The sequence below is a fragment of the Cygnus olor genome, chromosome 3, assembly GCF_009769625.2.
Source record: "Cygnus olor isolate bCygOlo1 chromosome 3, bCygOlo1.pri.v2, whole genome shotgun sequence".
NCBI classification, from domain to species: Eukaryota; Metazoa; Chordata; class Aves; order Anseriformes; family Anatidae; genus Cygnus; species Cygnus olor.
Genome location: NC_049171.1, coordinates 113,707,751 through 113,726,629, shown reverse-complemented (window position 1 = coordinate 113,726,629; position 18,879 = coordinate 113,707,751). Strand labels below are relative to the sequence as shown.

The 18,879-nt window shown below is 58.8% G+C and overlaps 3 protein-coding genes across 3 annotated transcripts; all 3 read left to right on the top strand.

Moving 5' to 3' along the window:
• The first annotated feature begins 4,877 nt into the window (after nt 1-4,877).
• Nucleotides 4,878-10,601, top strand: LOC121067760 (collagen alpha-1(II) chain-like). The gene is made up of 4 exons (XM_040552598.1): nt 4,878-5,365; nt 6,630-7,782; nt 8,486-9,324; nt 9,764-10,601. The coding sequence occupies exons 1-4, from the start codon at nt 4,878-4,880 to the stop codon at nt 10,599-10,601; spliced, it is 3,318 nt and encodes a 1,105-aa protein (XP_040408532.1).
• Nucleotides 10,602-10,624: 23 nt separating this feature from the next.
• On the top strand, nt 10,625-14,592 carry LOC121067759 (ribosome-binding protein 1-like). Its single transcript, XM_040552597.1, has 3 exons — nt 10,625-10,797; nt 11,088-12,478; nt 13,490-14,592. The coding sequence occupies exons 1-3, from the start codon at nt 10,625-10,627 to the stop codon at nt 14,590-14,592; spliced, it is 2,667 nt and encodes an 888-aa protein (XP_040408531.1).
• A 70-nt stretch (nt 14,593-14,662) lies between these two features.
• Nucleotides 14,663-18,637, top strand: LOC121067758 (octapeptide-repeat protein T2-like). Its single transcript, XM_040552596.1, has 4 exons — nt 14,663-14,953; nt 15,123-15,295; nt 15,422-15,854; nt 18,563-18,637. The coding sequence occupies exons 1-4, from the start codon at nt 14,663-14,665 to the stop codon at nt 18,635-18,637; spliced, it is 972 nt and encodes a 323-aa protein (XP_040408530.1).
• The last annotated feature ends 242 nt before the right edge of the window (nt 18,638-18,879 follow it).

Here is an 18,879-nt window from a genome sequence, read left to right as displayed (position 1 = left end):
GAACAAGATCAAAACCAAAACAAATAATAAATAATACACCCCCCCAAAAAAAAAAAAAAAAAACCACCATGCAGACCCATTCTGTAAACGCTCAGTTCTTTCTCAACACAGGATGTGCAGTACACTATATTGCCAATACATCAAATACTTACTAGCAAAACTAAGAAAAATGCAGATCTAGGTCAATCACACTAGTTTTTCCATTTTAACAAAGCTTTACCAAATGAACAGGAGACAACAGGGAGCTTAAAGCATATTGGTTTTGCATGTCATTTGCAATATATATGTATATTACAGTTGAAAAACTTCTTAAGTGTAAAAACAACACATAACACGGAGTGAAAGGAATTGCTTTGTATCACCACAAAACAAAACTGCTTGTTTTTTTCTTCTGGCAACGTAAAATAAATAAGTGAGGCAGCTAAGGTTTTGTATCTTAAGTTTCTAAAATAAAGTTGGTCATTCGCCTTCCTATTTTTTTCATCTTTTTTGTAACTTCTTATCCAACTTAAAAAAACAAGCAGTAGCATTTAACTAGCAGGACAAGGGCATTTTCTAACTAACAGTAGCCTTCAAGGCTACTTACATGTCACGGCCAGTGCCCAATGAACTATATACATTGTTACGGGTACTTTTTTGGCAATGTAGAAAGAGAGCTTGTCGGTAACGCATAAAGACTAAAAAACACTAAAAATATAAGACAAAGAGACACTTAAAAGTTGGAAAAGCATGCAGAAAAGAATATCAAATAATATAACATAATTTCCCTGGAGAGCTTAAGCAAAAGCCAAGAAAACAACCTACACTTCAAGAGTCCCTAGGTAGCGCTGTAAGTTCATGCAATTCTGCCACAACTGTATCTATTCTCAGTCATCACTCCCTCACTTACAGATCTCTGAAAAAGAAACAAAGAATGCTTCACAGATATTTGACCTTGGTATAGAGACTTAATCCACAAAACTCATCATTAGGAGCGTTATCTCATGCAGTGCAAGCAAGCACTTATTTTGGGCCGCACTGTTCAATATCTCCTTAATTCATATCTATCAAATCTATGCAACACATGGGCAAAAAGCAACCACGCTTGTGCAAGACACAGAAGCCATCCATGACCTCATTAGCAGCAAAAACCCTACTTCATAAAAGATGATGCTAGCAGGCAGTATTGCATTCATTTCTAAAAGTACAGAAAAATGTTGTTGGAATAGTGACTTTTTTTTTTTTTTTTAAATAAGAACTGCAAATGACTTAGGGCATTTTATTAAGCATTCTATTACTCTCATGTGAAAACAATTCAATGTGCTGACCAGTATGATTGCGGCGTGTGTATCTGAAGCTCTGTTAAAATCATCTTAGACTTTGAATCAGGAAGGGTTATTTTTCTCTACAGCCAAACATAATCCACAGCACATAAGCAACCTTTTCTCAAATAAAAACAGCAGTACACAAATATTTAGCATATAAATAAAGCAAAAGTCAAAACACCACCAGAAGACCGTTTTAGGATTTAGAAATCAATAAAAAAGAACACACAAGAGCAAGGAAGGGAAGAGGAGAGGGGATTTGTAAGAAAGCGGATAGAGTAAAGTACAGAAAACAACAATTACAAGGAGATCAAATGATAATGAGGAAGAGAAGCAAATCTCAAAGAAGTTAATAACACGATCCAAAACACATTAGCTAGGGTGAAAGGTGGTTAGAGAAGGTCAGAGGGATGAAGAGATGGTAAGGGGAGCAGACAAGTGAAAACAGAAGGTCCCAGAGAAGGAGGAGAATGTCAAAAAACAGGTACAGGAGAAGCTAAAAAATATGGTCAAAAATAAAAAGTTGTCAGATGAGGCCAAAAAAGAAAAAAAGAGAAGGTCCGCCCCAAAAAGAAAAAAACATTGCAAATGCGTGAGGTGTGAAAAGTTGTAAGAAGTGAGAAAGAACAAGAAGATGATAGGAATAATGTTTGACAACATGTTCAAAATGCAGTTAAGAGAACAAGTTAGTAAATAGTGTCGATCTGAACGCAAAAAAGAAGGTCTGGAATAAAAATGGACATGTCAGATGACATGTGGAAAAAGACCACTAGAAAAGAAAGCAGAGACTCAAATAATTGAAAGAAGGCCACAGAAATGCATGTCTGAAAATACGAGGAATAAGAGGGTCAGAGACTGAGAAAATGACCACAAAACTAAAGAAGTTAGAAAGCTGGAGAAAAAGTCAGGCATGGAGAAAAAAGACAGTCAGAGGGATGAACAGGAGAATGTCAGACAAGATAAAAAAGATGGTTAGAGAACGTAGAAGAGATCAGTGAAAAGGTCATAATGGCAAAAACACCTGAAAACAAGGTCAGAGTGGCAAAAACAAGGCCAGGGAAACTCAGCAAAAAATGTCAGACGTGGGAAAATAATCAAAAGGAAGGTCAGGGGAGCAAAAAAAATAAAGTCAGAAGGAAGATAAGTGAAAAAAAAAAAAAAAAGGCCAAAGTCGTCAGCAAAAGAGTTCAAGCATGGGAAAAAGATAAGAAAGGTCAGAAAAAGAGTGCCAGACATTGGGAGAAAAGGTAGGAAGGAAAAAAAGAAAACTAGAAAAGATCAAAGAAAAAAGATCAGACAAAGGAAGAAGTTAGAAAAGATCAGAAAATGAAAAAAAAAAGTCAGAAAAATCAGAGAAAATGGAGACTGGGCATATAAAATGAGAAAAGATGAGAGATCAGACACAGGAAAAAAAACTTGAGGGGGAACAGCAAAAAGACTGATAGACATGGGGGAAAATGGAAAACTCTGACAAATAAAATGTTCAGGAAATAAAAAAAATGAAGAGAAGTAAATAGAAAAATGTCTCAGAAGGCCAAAAAGGAGGTCCAGGAGAAGGCCAAAAAGGACGTCCATCAACGATGGGAACATAATAGCCACTATGTTACACATTTAGAAAGTATTCAGAAGAATGGTTTAATAACAAATGCTGGTCTGTGTACAGGAGTGAAGGGGTTGATGTATCTTCTGGGTTCGAAGACACCCAAGAAGAGATATCAGAAAGACCAAGATAATACTAGAATAAGAGGAGGGCCGGAGGAGGGCCCAAAGAAGGCCCAGAGGAGGGCCCAGAGAAGGCCCAGAGGAGGGCGCAAAGAAGGCCCGACGAGGGCGCCAAGAAGGGCCCAGAGGAGGGCCCGAAGAAGCCCCAAGGAGGGCCCCGAGGAAGGCCCGAGGAGGGCCCAAACAAGGCCCAAGGAGAGCTCGAGGGGGGCGCGCAAAGAAGGCCCGAGGGGGGCCCAAGGAGGGCGCGAAGAAGGACCGAGGAGGGCGCGCGAAGAAGGCCCGAGGAGGGCCCAAGGAGGGCGCAGAGAAGGCCCAAGGGGGGCCCAAAGAAGGTCCGAGGGGGGCGAAAAGAAGGCCCGAGGGGGACGCAAAGAAGAGCCCAGAGGAGGGCCCGAAGAAGGCCCGAGGAGGGGCGCAAAGATGGCCCGAAGAGGGCGCAAAGAAGGGCCCAGAGGGCAGCCCAAAGAAGGGCCCAGATAAGGGCCCGAAGAAGGCCCGAGGGGGTCGCGAAGAAGGCCCGAGGGGGTCGCGAAGAAGGCCCGAGGGGAACCCGAGGAGGGCACAAAGAAGGCCCAAGGAGGGTGCAAAGAAGGCCCTAGGATGGCGCAAAGAAGGGCGCAGAGAAGGGCCCAGAGGAGGGCCCAGAGGAGGGCCCGAGGAGGGCGCAGAGAAGGCCCGAGGGGGGCCTGAAGAAGGCCCGAGGGGGGCCCAAAGAAGGCCCGAGGGGGGCCCGAGGAGGGCACAAAGAAGGCCCGAGGGGAGCCCGAAGAAGGCCCTAGGAGGGCGCAAAGAAGGGTGCGGAGAAGACCCAAAAAGGGCCCGAAGAAGGCCTGAGGGGGGCGCAAAGAAGGCCCGAGGGGAACCCGAGGAGGGCGCAAAGAAGGGCCCAAAGAAGGGCCCAGAGGAGGGCGCAAAGAAGGGCCCAGAGGAGGGCCCAGAGGAGGGCCCGAAGAAGGCCCGAGGACGGCCCGAAGAAGGCCCGAGGAAGCCTAAGTGCCAAAAGAAGGCCTGAGGAGAGCGCAAAGAAGGCCTGAGGGGGGCGTAAAGACGGCCCGAGGGGGGCCTAAAGACGGCCCGAGGGGGGCCCGAGGAGGGTGCAAAGAAGGCCCGAGGGGGGCACAAACAAGGCCCAAGGTGGGCGCAAAGAAGGGCCCAGAGGAGGGCCCGAAGAAGGCCCGAGGTGGGGCCCAAAGACGGCCCGAGGGGGGCCCGAGGAGGGCGCAAAGAAGGACCGAGGAGGGTGCAAAGAAGGACCGAGGGGAACCCGAGGAGAGCGCAAAGAAGGCCCGAGGGGGGCCCGAGGAGGGCGCAAAGAAGGACGGGGGAGGGTGCAAAGAAGGACCGAGGGGAACCCGAGGAGAGCGCAAAGAAGGCCCGAGGAGGGCCCGAGGGGGGCGCGGAGAAGGCCCAAGGAGGGTGTGCGAAGAAGGGCCCGAGTAGGACGCAAAGAACACCCAAGGAGGGCACAAAGAAAGCCCAGAGGAGGGCCCGAGGGGGGCGCAGAGAAGGCCCGAGGGAAGCCCGAGGAGAGTGCAAAGAAGGGCCCGAAGAAGGCCTTAGGAGGACACGCGAAGAAGGCCCAAGGGGGCCCGAGGAGGGCCTGAAAAAGGGCCCAAAGGAGGGCGCAAAAAAGGGCCAGAGGAGGGCCCCGAGGAAGGCCCGAGGAGGGCCCAAACAAGGCCCAAGGAGAGCTCGAGGGGGGCGCGCGAAGAAGGCCCGAGGGGGGCCCAAGGAGGGAGCGCGAAGAAGGCCCGAGTAGGGCCCAAGGAGGGCGCAGAGAAGGCCCGAGGGGGACGCAAAGAAGAGCCCAGAGGAGGGCCCGAAGAAGTCCCGAGGAGGGGCGCAAAGATGGCCCGAGGAGGGCGCAAAGAAGGCCCGAGGAGGGCGCAAAGAAGGGTGCGGAGAAGACCCAAGAAGGGCCCGAAAAAGGCCCGAGGGGGGCGCAAAGAAGGCCCGAAGGGGGGCGCAAAGACGGCCCGAGGGGAACCCGAGGAGGGCTCAAAGAAGGCCCAAGGAGGACTCAAAGAAGGGCCCAAAGAAGGACCCAGAGGAGGGTGCAAAGAAGGGCCCAAAGAAGGACCCAGAGGAGGGTGCAAAGAAGGGCCCAAAGAAGGACCCAGAGGAGGACCCAAAGAACGCCCGAGGAAGCCTAAGGGCCAAAAGAAGGCCCGAGGGGGGCGCAAAGACGGCCCGAGGGGGGCGCAAAGACGGGCCCAAAGAAGGACCCAGAGGAGGGCGCAAAGAAGGCCCGAGGAGGGCACGCAGAAGGCCCGAGGAGGGCGCGAAGAAGAGCCCGAAGGAGGACCCGAAGAAGGCCCAAGGGGGGCCCGAGGAGGGTGCAAAGAAGGCCCGAGGGGGGCGCAAAGAAGGGCCCAGAGGAGGGCGCAAAGACGGCCCGAGGAGGGCCCGAAGAAGGGTGCGGAGAAGACCCAAGAAGGGCCCGAAAAAGGCCTGAGGGGGGCGCAAAGAAGGGCCCAGATGAAGGCGCAAAGAAGGCCCAAGGGGGGCCCGAGGAGGGTGCAAAGAAGGGCCCAGAGGAGGGCCCGAAGAAGGCCCGAGGGGGGGGGGGGGGGCACAAAGAAGGCCCAAGGAGGGCTCAAAGAAGGCCCGAGGAGGGCGAAAAGAGGGGCCCAAAGAAGGGCCCAGAGGAGGGTGCAAAGAAGGGCCCGGAGGAGGACCCGAAGAAGGCCTGAGGAAGCCTAAGGGCCCAAAGACGGCCCGAGGGGGGCCCAAGGAGGGCGCAAAGACGGCCCGAGGGGGGCCCAAAGACGGCCCGAGGAGGGCCCGAAGAAGGGTGCGGAGAAGACCCAAGAAGGGCCCGAAAAAGGCCTGAGGGGGGCGCAAAGAAGGGCCCAGATGAAGGCGCAAAGAAGGCCCGAGGGGGGCCTGAGGAGGGCGCAAGGAAGGGCCTAGAGGAGGGCCCGAAGAGGGCGCAAAGAAGGGTGCGGAGAAGACCCAAAACGGGCCCGAAGAAGGCCCGAGGGGGGCGCAAAGAAGGCCCGAGCAGGGCACAAAGAAGGGTGCGGAGAAGACCCAAAAAGGGCCCGAAGAAGGCCCGAGGGGGGGCGCAAAGAAGGCCCGAGGGGAACCCGAGGAGGGCGCAAAGAAGGGCCCAAAGAAGGGCCCAGAGGAGGGCGCAAAGAAGGGCCCAGAGGAGGGCGCAAAGAAGGGCCCAGAGGAGGGCGCAAAGAAGGGCCCGAAGAAGGCCCGAGGAAGCCTAAGGGCCAAAAGAAGGCCTGAGGAGAGCGCAAAGAAGGCCTGAGGGGGGTGCAAAGATGGCCCGAGGGGGGGCCTAAAGACGGCCCGAGGGGGGCCCGAGGAGGGTGCAAAGAAGGCCCGAGGGGGGCACAAACAAGGCCCAAGGTGGGCGCAAAGAAGGGCCCAGAGGAGGGCCCGAAGAAGGCCCGAGGTGGGGCCCAAAGACGGCCTGAGGGGGGCCCGAGGAGGGCGCAAAGAAGGACCGAGGAGGGTGCAAAGAAGGACCGAGGGGAACCCGAGGAGAGCGCAAAGAAGGCCCGAGGAGGGCCCGAGGGGGGCGTGGAGAAGGCCCAAGGAGGGTGTGCGAAGAAGGGCCCGAGTGGGGCGCAAAGAACACCCAAGGAGGGCACAAAGAAAGCCCAGAGGAGGGCCCGAGGGGGGCGCAGAGAAGGCCCGAGGGAAGCCCGAGGAGAGCGCAAAGAAGGCCCGAGGAGGGCCCGAAAAAGGGCCCAAAGGAGGGTGCAAAAAAGGGCCAGAGGAGGGCCCGAAGAAGCCCCGAGGAGGGCCCCGAGGAAGGCCCGAGGAGGGCCCAAACAAGACCCAAGGAGAGCTCGAGGGGGGCGCGCGAAGAAGGCCCGAGGGGGGCCCAAGGAGGGCGCGCGAAGAAGGCCCGAGGAGGGCCCAAGGAGGGTGCAGAGAAGGCCCAAGGGGGGCCCAAAGAAGGCCCGAGGGGGGCGAAAAGAAGAGCCCAGAGGAGGGCCCGAAGAAGGCCCGAGGAGGGGCGCAAAGATGGCCCGAGGAGGGCGCAAAGAAGGGCCCAGAGGGCAGCCCAAAGAAGGGCCCAGAGAAGGGCCCGAAGAAGACCCGAGGAGGGCACAAAGAAGGCCTGAGGAGGGCGCAAAGAAGGCCCGAGGAGGGTGCAAAGAAGGGTGCGGAGAAGACCCAAGAAGGGCCCGAAAAAGGCCCGAGGGGGGCGCAAAGAAGGCCCGAAGGGGGGCGCAAAGACGGCCCGAGGGGAACCGGAGGAGGGCTCAAAGAAGGCCCAAGGAGGGCTCAAAGAAGGCCCAAGGAGGGCTCAAAGAAGGGCCCAAAGAAGAACCCAGAGGAGGGTGCAAAGAAGGGCCCACAGAAGGACCCAGAGGAGGACCCAAAGAACGCCCGAGGAAGCCTAAGGGCTGAAAGAAGGCCCGAGGGGGGCGCAAAGACAGCCCGAGGGGGGCGCAAAGACGGGCGCAAAGAAGGGCCCAGAGGAGGGCACAAAGAAGGCCCGAGGAGGGCACGCAGAAGGCCCAAGGGGGGCCCGAGGAGGGTGCAAAGAAGGCCCGAGGGGGGCGCAAAGACGGCCCGAGGAGGGCCCGAAGAAGGGTGCGGAGAAGACCCAAGAAGGGCCCGAAAAAGGCCTGAGGGGGACGCAAAGAAGGGCCCAGATGAAGGCGCAAAGAAGGCCCGAAGAGGACCCGAGGAGGGCGCAAAGAAGGCCCGAGGAGGGCGCAAAGAAGGGTGCGGAGAAGACCCAAAAAGGGCCCGAAAAAGGCCCGAGGGAGGCGCAAAGAAGGCCCGAGCAGGGCACAAAGAAGGCCCGAGCAGGGCACAAAGAAGGGTGCGGAGAAGACCCAAAAAGGGCCCAAAGAAGGCCCGAGGGGAACCCGAGGAGGGCGCAAAGAAGGGCCCAAAGAAGGGCCCAGAGGAGGGCGCAAAGAAGGGCCCAAAGAAGGGCCCAAAGAAAGGCCCAGAGGAGGGCCAAGAGGAGGGCGCAAAGAAGGGCCCAGAGGAGGGCGCAAAGAAGGGCCCAGAGGAGGGCGCAAAGAAGGGCCCAGAGGAGGGCGCAAAGAAGGGCCCAGAGGAGGGCCCAGAGGAGGGCCCAGAGGAGGGCCCAGAGGAGGGCCCGAGGAAGCCTAAGTGCCAAAAGAAGGCCTGAGGAGAGCGCAAAGAAGGCCTGAGGGGGGCGTAAAGACGGCCCGAGGGGGGCCTAAAGACGGCCCGAGGGGGGCCCGAGGAGGGTGCAAAGAAGGCCCGAGGGGGGCACAAACAAGGCCCAAGGTGGGCGCAAAGAAGGGCCCAGAGGAGGGCCCGAAGAAGGCCCGAGGTGGGGCCCAAAGACGGCCCGAGGGGGGCCCGAGGAGGGCGCAAAGAAGGACCGAGGAGGGTGCAAAGAAGGACCAAGGGGAACCCGAGGAGAGCGCAAAGAAGGCCCGAGGAGGGCCCGAGGGGGGCGCGGAGAAGGCCCAAGGAGGGTGTGCGAAGAAGGGCCCGAGTAGGACGCAAAGAACACCCAAGGAGGGCACAAAGAAAGCCCAGAGGAGGGCCCGAGGGGGGCGCAGAGAAGGCCCGAGGGAAGCCCGAGGAGAGCGCAAAGAAGGCCCAAGGAGGGCGCAAAGAAGGACCCGAAGAAGGCCTTAGGAGGACACGCGAAGAAGGCCCAAGGGGGCCCGAGGAGGGCGCAAAGAAGGCCCGAGGAGGGCCCGAAAAAGGGCCCAAAGGAGGGAGCAAAAAAGGGCCAGAGGAGGGCCCGAAGAAGCCCCGAGGAGGGCCCCGAGGAAGGCCCGAGGAGGGCCCAAACAAGGCCCAAGGAGAGCTCGAGGGGGGCGCGCGAAGAAGGCCCGAGTGGGGCCCAAGGAGGGCGCGAAGAAGGCCCAAGGGGGGCCCAAAGAAGGCCCGAGGGGGACGCAAAGAAGAGCCCAGAGGAGGGCCCGAAGAAGGCCCGAGGAGGGGCGCAAAGATGGCCCGAGGAGGGCGCAAAGAAGGGCCCAGAGGGCAGCCCAAAGAAGGGCCCAGAGAAGGGCCCGAAGAAGACCCGAGGAGGGCACAAAGAAGGCCTGAGGAGGGCGCAAAGAAGGCCCGAGGACGGTGCAAAGAAGGGTGCGGAGAAGACCCAAGAAGGGCCCGAAAAAGGCCCGAGGGGGGCGCAAAGAAGGCCTGAAGGGGGGCGCAAAGACGGCCCGAGGGGAACCCGAGGAGGGCTCAAAGAAGGCCCAAGGAGGGCTCAAAGAAGGCCCAAGGAGGGCTCAAAGAAGGCCCAAGGAGGGCTCAAAGAAGGGCCCAAAGAAGAACCCAGAGGAGGGTGCAAAGAAGGGCCCAAAGAAGGACCCAGAGGAGGGTGCAAAGAAGGGCCCAAAGAAGGACCCAGAGGAGGACCTGAAGAACGCCCGAGGAAGCCTAAGGGCTGAACGAAGGCCCGAGGGGGGCGCAAAGACAGCCCGAGGGGGGCGCAAAGACGGGCGCAAAGAAGGGCCCAGAGGAGGGCGCAAAGAAGGGCCCAGAGGAGGGCGCAAAGAAGGGCCCAGAGGAGGGCACGCAGAAGGCCCAAGGGGGGCCTGAGGAGGGTGCAAAGAAGGCCCGAGGGGGGCGCAAAGAAGGGCCCAGAGGAGGGCGCAAAGACGGCCCGAGGAGGGCCCGAAGAAGGGTGCGGAGAAGACCCAAGAAGGGCCCGAAAAAGGCCTGAGGGGGGCGCAAAGAAGGGCCCAGATGAAGGCGCAAAGAAGGCCCAAGGGGGGCCCGAGGAGGGCGCAAAGAAGGGCCTAGAGGAGGGCCCGAAGAGGGCCCGAGGAGGGCGCAAAGAAGGTCCGAGGAGGGCGCAAAGAAGGGTGCGGAGAAGACCCAAAAAGGGCCCGAAGAAGGCCCGAGGGGGGCGCAAAGAAGGCCCGAGCAGGGCACAAAGAAGGGTGCGGAGAAGCCCCGAGGAGGGCCCCGAGGAAGGCCCGAGGAGGGCCCAAACAAGGCCCAAGGAGAGCTCGAGGGCTGCGCGCGAAGAAGGCCCGAGGGGGGCCCAAGGAGGGCGCGAAGAAGGCCCAAGGGGTGCCCAAAGAAGGCCCGAGGAGGGGCGCAAAGACGGCCCGAGGAGGGCCTGAGGAGGGCGCAAAGAAGGGCCCAGAGGGCAGCACAAAGAAGGGCCCAGAGAAGGGCCCGAAGAAGACCCGAGGAGGGCGCAAAGAAGGCCCGAGGACGGCGCAAAGAAGGGTGCGGAGAAGACCCAAGAAGGGCCCGAAAAAGGCCCGAGGGGGGCGCAAAGAAGGCCTGAAGGGGGGCGCAAAGACGGCCCGAGGGGAACCCGAGGAGGGCTCAAAGAAGGCCCAAGGAGGGCTCAAAGAAGGGCCCAAAGAAGGACCCAGAGGAGGACCCGAAGAACGCCCGAGGAAGCCTAAGGACCGAAAGAAGGCCCGAGGGGGGCGCAAAGACGGCCCGAGGGGGGCGCAAAGACGGGCGCAAAGAAGGGCCCAGAGGAGGGCACAAAGAAGGCCCGAGGACGGCACGCAGAAGGCCCAAGGGGGGCCCGAGGAGGGTGCAAAGAAGGCCCGAGGGGGGCGCAAAGACGGCCCGAGGAGGGCCCGAAGAAGGGTGCGGAGAAGACCCAAGAAGGGCCCGAAAAAGGCCTGAGGGGGACGCAAAGAAGGGCCCAGATGAAGGCGCAAAGAAGGCCCGAAGAGGGCCCGAGGAGGGCGCAAAGAAGGCCCAAGGAGGGCGCAAAGAAGGGTGCGGAGAAGACCCAAAAAGGGCCCGAAGAAGGCCCGAGGGGGGCGCAAAGAAGGCCCGAGCAGGGCACAAAGAAGGCCCGAGCAGGGCACAAAGAAGGGTGCGGAGAAGACCCAAAAAGGGCCCAAAGAAAGCCCGAGGGGAACCCGAGGAGGGCGCAAAGAAGGGCCCAAAGAAGGGCCCAGAGGAGGGCGCAAAGAAGGGCCCAGAGGAGGGCGCAAAGAAGGGCCCAGAGGAGGGCCCAGAGGAGGGCCCAGAGGAGGGTGCACGAAGAAGGCCCGAGGAGGGCCCGAAGAAGGCCCGAGGAAGCCTAAGGGCCAAAAGAAGGCCTGAGGAGAGTGCAAAGAAGGCCTGAGGGGGGCGTAAAGACGGCCCGAGGGGGGCCTAAAGACGGCCCGAGGGGGGCCCGAGGAGGGTGCAAAGAAGGCCCGAGGGGGGCACAAACAAGGCCCAAGGTGGGCGCAAAGAAGGGCCCAGAGGAGGGCCCGAAGAAGGCCCGAGGTGGGGCCCAAAGACGGCCCGAGGGGGGCCCAAGGAGGGCGCAAAGAAGGACCGAGGAGGGTGCAAAGAAGGACCGAGGGGAACCCGAGGAGAGCGCAAAGAAGGCCCGAGGAGGGCCCGAGGGGGGCGCGGAGAAGGCCCAAGGAGGGTGTGCGAAGAAGGGCCCGAGTGGGGCGCAAAGAACACCCAAGGAGGGCACAAAGAAAGCCCAGAGGAGGGCCCGAGGGGGGCGCAGAGAAGGCCCGAGGGAAGCCCGAGGAGAGCGCAAAGAAGGCCCAAGGAGGGCGCAAAGAAGGACCCGAAGAAGGCCTTAGGAGGACACGCGAAGAAGGCCCAAGGGGGCCCGAGGAGGGCGCAAAGAAGGCCCGAGGAGGGCCCGAAAAAGGGCCCAAAGGAGGGCGCAAAAAAGGGCCAGAGGAGGGCCCGAAGAAGCCCCGAGGAGGGCCCCGAGGAAGGCCCGAGGAGGGCCCAAACAAGGCCCAAGGAGAGCTCGAGGGGGGCGCGCGAAGAAGGCCCGAGTGGGGCCCAAGGAGGGTGCGAAGAAGGCCCAAGGGGGGCCCAAAGAAGGCCCGAGGGGGACGCAAAGAAGAGCCCAGAGGAGGGCCCGAAGAAGGCCCGAGGAGGGGCGCAAAGATGGCCCGAGGAGGGCGCAAAGAAGGGCCCAGAGGGCAGCCCAAAGAAGGGCCCAGAGAAGGGCCCGAAGAAGACCCGAGGAGGGCACAAAGAAGGCCTGAGGAGGGCGCAAAGAAGGCCCGAGGACGGTGCAAAGAAGGGTGCGGAGAAGACCCAAGAAGGGCCCGAAAAAGGCCCGAGGGGGGCGCAAAGAAGGCCCGAAGGGGGGCGCAAAGAAGGCCCGAAGGGGAACCCGAGGAGGGCTCAAAGAAGGCCCAAGGAGGGCTCAAAGAAGGCCCAAGGAGGGCTCAAAGAAGGGCCCAAAGAAGAACCCAGAGGAGGGTGCAAAGAAGGGCCCAAAGAAGGACCCAGAGGAGGGTGCAAAGAAGGGTCCAAAGAAGGACCCAGAGGAGGACATGAAGAACGCCCGAGGAAGCCTAAGGACCGAAAGAAGGCCCGAGGGGGGCGCAAAGACGGCCCGAGGGGGGCGCAAAGACGGGCGCAAAGAAGGGCCCAGAGGAGGGCGCAAAGAAGGCCCGAGGAGGGCACGCAGAAGGCCCGAGGAGGGCACGCAGAAGGCCCGAGGAGGGCGCAAAGAAGAGCCCGGAGGAGGACCCGAAGAAGGCCCAAGGGGGACCCGAAGAAGGCCCAAGGGGGACCCGAGGAGGGTGCAAAGAAGGCCCGAGGGGGGCGCAAAGAAGGGCCCAGAGGAGGGCGCAAAGACGGCCCGAGGAGGGCCCGAAGAAGGGTGCGGAGAAGACCCAAGAAGGGCCCAAAAAAGGCCTGAGGGGGGCGCAAAGAAGGGCCCAGAGGAGGGCCCGAAGAAGGCCCGAGGAGGGCGCAAAGACGGCCCGAGGAGGGCGCAAAGAAGGGTGCGGAGAAGACCCAAGAAGGGCCCGAAAAAGGCCCGAGGGGCGGGGGGGGGCACAAAGAAGGCCCAAGGAGGGCTCAAAGAAGGCCCGAGGAGGGCGCAAAGAGGGGCCCAAAGAAGGGCCCAGAGGAGGACCCGAAGAAGGCCTGAGGAAGCCTAAGGGCCCAAAGACGGCCCGAGGGGGGCCCAAGGAGGGCGCAAAGACGGCCTGAGGGGGGCCCAAAGACGGCCCGAGGAGGGCCCGAAGAAGGGTGCGGAGAAGACCCAAGAAGGGCCCAAAAAAGGCCTGAGGGGGGCGCAAAGAAGGGCCCAGATGAAGGCGCAAAGAAGGCCCGAGGGGGGCCCGAGGAGGGTGCAAAGAAGGGTCTAGAGGAGGGCCCGAAGAGGGCCCGAGGAGGGCGCAAAGAAGGGTGCGGAGAAGACCCAAAAAGGGCCCAAAGAAGGCCCGAGGGGGGCGCAAAGAAGGCCCGAGGGGGGCACAAAGAAGGGTGCGGAGAAGACCCAAAAAGGGCCCGAAGAAGGCCCGAGGGGGGGCGCAAAGAAGGCCGAGAGGGGAACCCGAGGAGGGCGCAAAGAAGGGCCCAAAGAAGTGCCCAGAGGAGGGCGCAAAGAAGGGCCCAGAGGAGGGCCCAGAGGAGGGCCCAGAGGAGGGCCCGAGGAAGCCTAAGGGCCAAAAGAAGGCCTGAGGAGAGCGCAAAGAAGGCCTGAGGGGGGCGCAAAGACAGCCCGAGGGGGACCTAAAGACGGCCCGAGGGGGGCCCGAGGAGGGTGCAAAGAAGGCCCAAGGGGGGCACAAACAAGGCCCAAGGTGGGCGCAAAGAAGGGCCCAGAGGAGGGCCCGAAGAAGGCCCGAGGTGGGGCCCAAAGACGGCTCGAGGGGGGCCCGAGGAGGGTGCAAAGAAGGCCCGAGGAGGGCCCGAAAAAGGGCCCAAAGGAAGGCGCAAAAAAGGGCCAGAGGAGGGCCCGAAGAAGCCCCGAGGAGGGCCCCGAGGAAGGCCTGAGGAGGGCCCAAACAAGGCCCAAGGAGAGCTCGAGGGGGGCGCGCGAAGAAGGCCCGAGGGGGGCCCAAGGAGGGCGCAGAGAAGGCCCAAGGGCGGCCCAAAGAAGGCCCGAGGGGGACGCAAAGAAGAGCCCAGAGGAGGGCCCGAAGAAGGCCCGAGGAGGGGCGCAAAGACGGCCCGAGGAGGGCCTGAGGAGGGCGCAAAGAAGGGCCCAGAGGGCAGCACAAAGAAGGGCCCAGAGAAGGGCCCGAAGAAGACCCGAGGAGGGCGCAAAGAAGGCCCGAGGGCGGCGCAAAGAAGGGTGCGGAGAAGACCCAAGAAGGGCCCGAAAAAGGCCCGAGGGGGGCGCAAAGAAGGCCTGAAGGGGGGCGCAAAGACGGCCCGAGGGGAACCCGAGGAGGGCTCAAAGAAGGCCCGAGGAGGGCTCAAAGAAGGCCCAAGGAGGGCTCAAAGAAGGGCCCAAGGAGGGCTCAAAGAAGGGCCCAAGGAGGGCTCAAAGAAGGGCCCAAAGAAGGACCCAGAGGAGGACCCGAAGAAGGCCCGAGGAAGCCTAAGGGCCGAAAGAAGTCCCGAGGGGGGCGCAAAGACAGCCCGAGGGGGGCGCAAAGAAGGGCCCAGAGGAGGGCGCAAAGAAGGCCCGAGGAGGGCACGCAGAAGGCCCGAGGAGGGCGCGAAGAAGAGCCCGGAGGAGGACCCAAAGAAGGCCCAAGGGGGGCCCGAGGAGGGTGCAAAGAAGGCCCGAGGGGGGCACAAAGAAGGGCCCAGAGGAGGGCGCAAAGACGGCTCGAGGAGGGCGCAAAGATGGCCCGAGGAGGGCCCAAAGAAGGCCCGAGGAGACCCAAGAAGGGCCCGAAAAAGGCCTGAGGGGGGCGCAAAGAAGGGCCCAGATGAAGGCGCAAAGAAGTACTGAGGGGGGCCTGAGGAGGGCGCAAAGAAGGGCCCAGAGGAGGGACCGAAGAAGGCCCGAGGAGGGCGCAAAGATGGCCCGAGGAGGGCGCAGAGAAGGCCCGAGGAGGGCGCAGAGAAGGCCCGAGGAGGGCCCGAAAAAGGGCCCGAGGGGGGCGCAAAGAAGACCTGAGGAGGGCTCAAAGAAGGGTGCGGAGAAGACCCAAGAAGGGCCCGAAAAAGGCCCGAGGGGGGCGCAGAGAATACCCAAGAAGGGCCCAAAAAAGGCCCGAGGGGGGCGCAGAGAAGACCCAAGAAGGGCCCGAAAAAGGCCCGAGGGGAACCCGAGGGGGGCGCAAAGAAGACCCAAGAAGGGCCCGAAAAAGGTCTGAGGGGAGCGCAAAGAAGGCCCGAGGGGAGCGCAAAGAAGGCCCGAGGGGGGCGCAAAGAAGGGCCCAAAGAAGGGCCCAGAGGAGGGCCCAAAGAAGGGCCCAGAGGAGGGTGCAAAGAAGGGCCCAGAGGAGGGCGCAAAGAAGGGCCCAGAGGAGGGCGCAAAGAAGGGCCCAGAGGAGGACCCGAATAAGGGCCCAGAGGAGGACCCGAATAAGGGCCCAGAGGAGGACCCGAATAAGGGCCCAGAGGAGGACCCGAATAAGGGCCCAGAGGAGGACCCGAATAAGGGCCCAGAGGAGGACCCGAATAAGGGCCCAGAGGAGGACCCGAATAAGGCCCGAGGGGGGCCCGAGGAGGGCGCAAAGAAGGCCCGAGGGGGGCGCAAAGAAGGCCCGAGGGGGGGCGCAAAGAAGGTCCCAGAGGGGGGCCCGATGAAGGTCCCAGAGGGGGGCCCGATGAAGGTCCCAGAGGAGGGCGCAAAGAAGGGCCCAGAGGAGGGCGCAAAGAAGGTCCCAGAGGAGGGCGCAAAGAAGGGCCCAGAGGAGGGCGCAAAGAAGGGCCCAGAGGAGGGCGCAAAGAAGGGCCCAGAGGAGGGCGCAAAGAAGGGCCCAGAGGAGGGCGCAAAGAAGGGCCCAGAGGAGGGCGCAAAGAAGGGCCCAGAGGAGGGCGCAAAGAAGGGCCCAGAGGAGGGCGCAAAGAAGGGCCCAGAGGAGGGCGCAAAGAAGGGCCCAGAGGAGGGCGCAAAGAAGGGCCCAGAGGAGGGCGCAAAGAAGGGCCCAGAGGAGGGCGCAAAGAAGGGCCCAGAGGAGGGCGCAAAGAAGGGCCCAGAGGAGGGCGCAAAGAAGGGCCCAGAGGAGGGCGCAAAGAAGGGCCCAGAGGAGGGCGCAAAGAAGGGCCCAGAGGAGGGCGCAAAGAAGGGCCCAGAGGAGGGCGCAAAGAAGGGCCCAGAGGAGGGCGCAAAGAAGGGCCCAGAGGAGGGCGCAAAGAAGGGCCCAGAGGAGGGCGCAAAGAAGGGCCCAGAGGAGGGCGCAAAGAAGGGCCCAGAGGAGGGCGCAAAGAAGGCCCGAGGGGGGGCCCGATGAAGGTCCCAGAGGGGGGCCCGATGAAGGGCCCAGAGGGGGGCCCGATGAAGGGCCCAGAGGGGGGCCCGATGAAGGGCCCAGAGGAGGGCGCAAAGAAGGGCCCAGAGGAGGGCGCAAAGAAGGGCCCAGAGGAGGGCGCAAAGAAGGGCCCAGAGGAGGGCGCACGAAGAAGGCCCGAGGAGGGCCCGAAGAAGGCCCGACGGGCCCTGAGAAGGGCCCAAGGAAGGTCCGAGGGGAACCCGAAGATGGCGCGAAGAAGGCCCGACGGGGGCCTGAGGAGGGCCCGAGGGGGGCGCAAAGAAGGCCCCAGGGGGGCACAGAAAAGGGCACAAAGAAGGGCCCGGAGGAGGGCCCGGGGGGGGGGCGCGCGGAGAAGGGCCCGGAGGGGGCGCACACGAGAAAAAGCACCAGAAGAACACAGTATGCTAAAGCAGAGCAAATATGAAGAGATTTTTTTTAAAGGAGCATTGAATTGGTACAAAGAGCAAAGGAGAAGGTGAGAGAAGATCCAACTCAGTTAAGATCAGATCAGAAATAATGAGAAGAAAGAATTTAAAGTTGGAGAACAGTACATGAGACAATATCGGCAAAACAAGTCAAAGCAGAGACCAGAGAACTGGAGAAGAAAAAGAGAAGGTATAGGGAAAAAACAAGAGGTCAGAGACAACCAAATATGAGAAGATCAGAGAAAAATTTGTCTGTCAATAAGGGTAAAAAGAGGGTCAGAGAGAAAAAGGTTAAAAAGAATGAGATGTTTGAAAAATAAAGAAATCGTAGGAAACACTACCTCAGCCTTTGAAACCAAACTGATGGCCTGGGAGTGGGGCCCGATATTTTAAAAGAGATTGAAAACACTATTTCACTCTTCAGTTAGAGGTTATCTGTACACCAATATCAAAATGTTATTGAGGTTACTTAAGTAATGCAATACAGACTTTTATCTATACATCTGTGTATATAAATTGGATAGGTAAAATCCAAACATATTTAGCAGTAGAGATGGAAGTCAACGTACACTTGCTTTGTGCAAGATATCCCTCACCATCAGTTTCACTTCAGTTAAGTTACGTCCTGAGACGTAACCTGCATTCCCTTAATAGAAGCTTGAAGAGTGGGTACTTATTTTTTCACAGAATCACCTAGGTTGGAAGAGACCTCCAAGATCACCTAGTCCAACCTCTGTCCTAACACTAACAAGTCCTCCACTAAACCATATCACTAAGGACTACATCTAAACGTCTTTTAAAGACCTCCAGGGATGGTGACTGAACCACTTCCCTGGGCAGCCTATTCTAATGCCTAACAACCCTTTCGGTAAAGAAGTTCTTCCTAATATCCAACTTAAACCTCCCCTGGCGCAACTTTAGCCCATTCCCCCTCGTCCTGTCACCAGGCACATGGGAGAATAGACCAACCCCCACCTCGCTACAGCCTCCTTTAAGGTATCTGCAGAGGGTGATAAGGTCTCCCCTGAGCCTCCTCTTCTCCAGACTGAACAACCCCAGCTCCCTCAGCCGCTCCTCGTAAGACTTGTTCTCCAGACCCCTCACCAGCTTCGTTGCCCTTCTCCGGACTCTCTCGAGCACCTCCATGTCCTTCTTGTAGCGAGGGGCCCAAAACTGAACACAGTACTCGAGGTGCGGCCTCACCAGAGCTGAGTACAGGGGGACAATCACCTCCCTAGCCCTGCTGGCCACACTGTTTCTTATGCAAGCCAGGATGCTGTTGGCCTTCTTGGCCACCTGAGCACACTGCTGGCTCATATTCAGCTGCCTATCAACCAGTATTCCCAGGCCCTTCTCAGCCAGGCAGCTTTCCAACCACTCATCTCCCAGCCTGTAGCGCTGCTTGGGGTTGTTGTGCCCCAGGTGCAGGACCTGGCACTCGGCCTTGTTGAACTTCATACAGTTGGCCTCAGTCCATTGGTCCAGCCTATCCAGATCCTCCTGCAGAGCCTTCCTACTTTGAGCAAATAGCGAAGGGGGTGATCCCATGGGCTCAATAAGAAGAATTTAAATGTGTTTGCAGCAAGGCAGACTCGATGACATTCACACTAGTACAAGTGCAGCCCTACAAAAACACAATGTAGCTGGAAATTTCCATGAGGTTCAATCAAATCAGGCCCATGTATTTGACAATATACATTCGTCATACTAGCTTGTTACAGTGATGCAGACAAAGTACAAAGAAAAAGAAGAAACCAGATGATACCTCTGATAGCTACAACCTAGCCATGACTGTTGATTTTAAACCAGGAAGATCATATAACTTTATTAAGAAGCAAAAAGTAATTCAGCTACTTCACTTCATAGAAGACAATCTGAAGCTGGTGACGCTAAGTTGTGGCCCTCAAGCACAACGCTTAATTGTCAGAGACAAGAAAGCCAGGCTTTTCAGCATAGTTCACATTTATTTCCTAATACTTCTCTTGCCTTTTCTTCTTCTCTTTTGTGGGCCAAGAGGAGACCTGCTTTAGATAGAGAGACCCTGACTTAAACTTTTTATCTCTCCCTACTCTAGGAAAGAAAATATTCCAGGCAACAAAAAGCTGAAACTTCGTTTTGGGAGCTTATAGTGCTTTTGGAAGCCCGTTAAAGGACAGAGGAGCTGAAAAAAAGGGATTACAAGAGGAGAAGACTCACATCCTTCTCGTATCCCCTTTGACCCAGATGAGAGGACCACATCATATAATTCATTCAAGACTTTAACCAAGACTAAACCAAGAATTTGTCTGGGAAGCAGCCATGTAGATTTAAAAAGAAAACACCACCACCAACACCAAAAAAAAAAGCAGAAGCAAAAGTAGTCCTATATCGACCATTCCAATTTAGTTCATG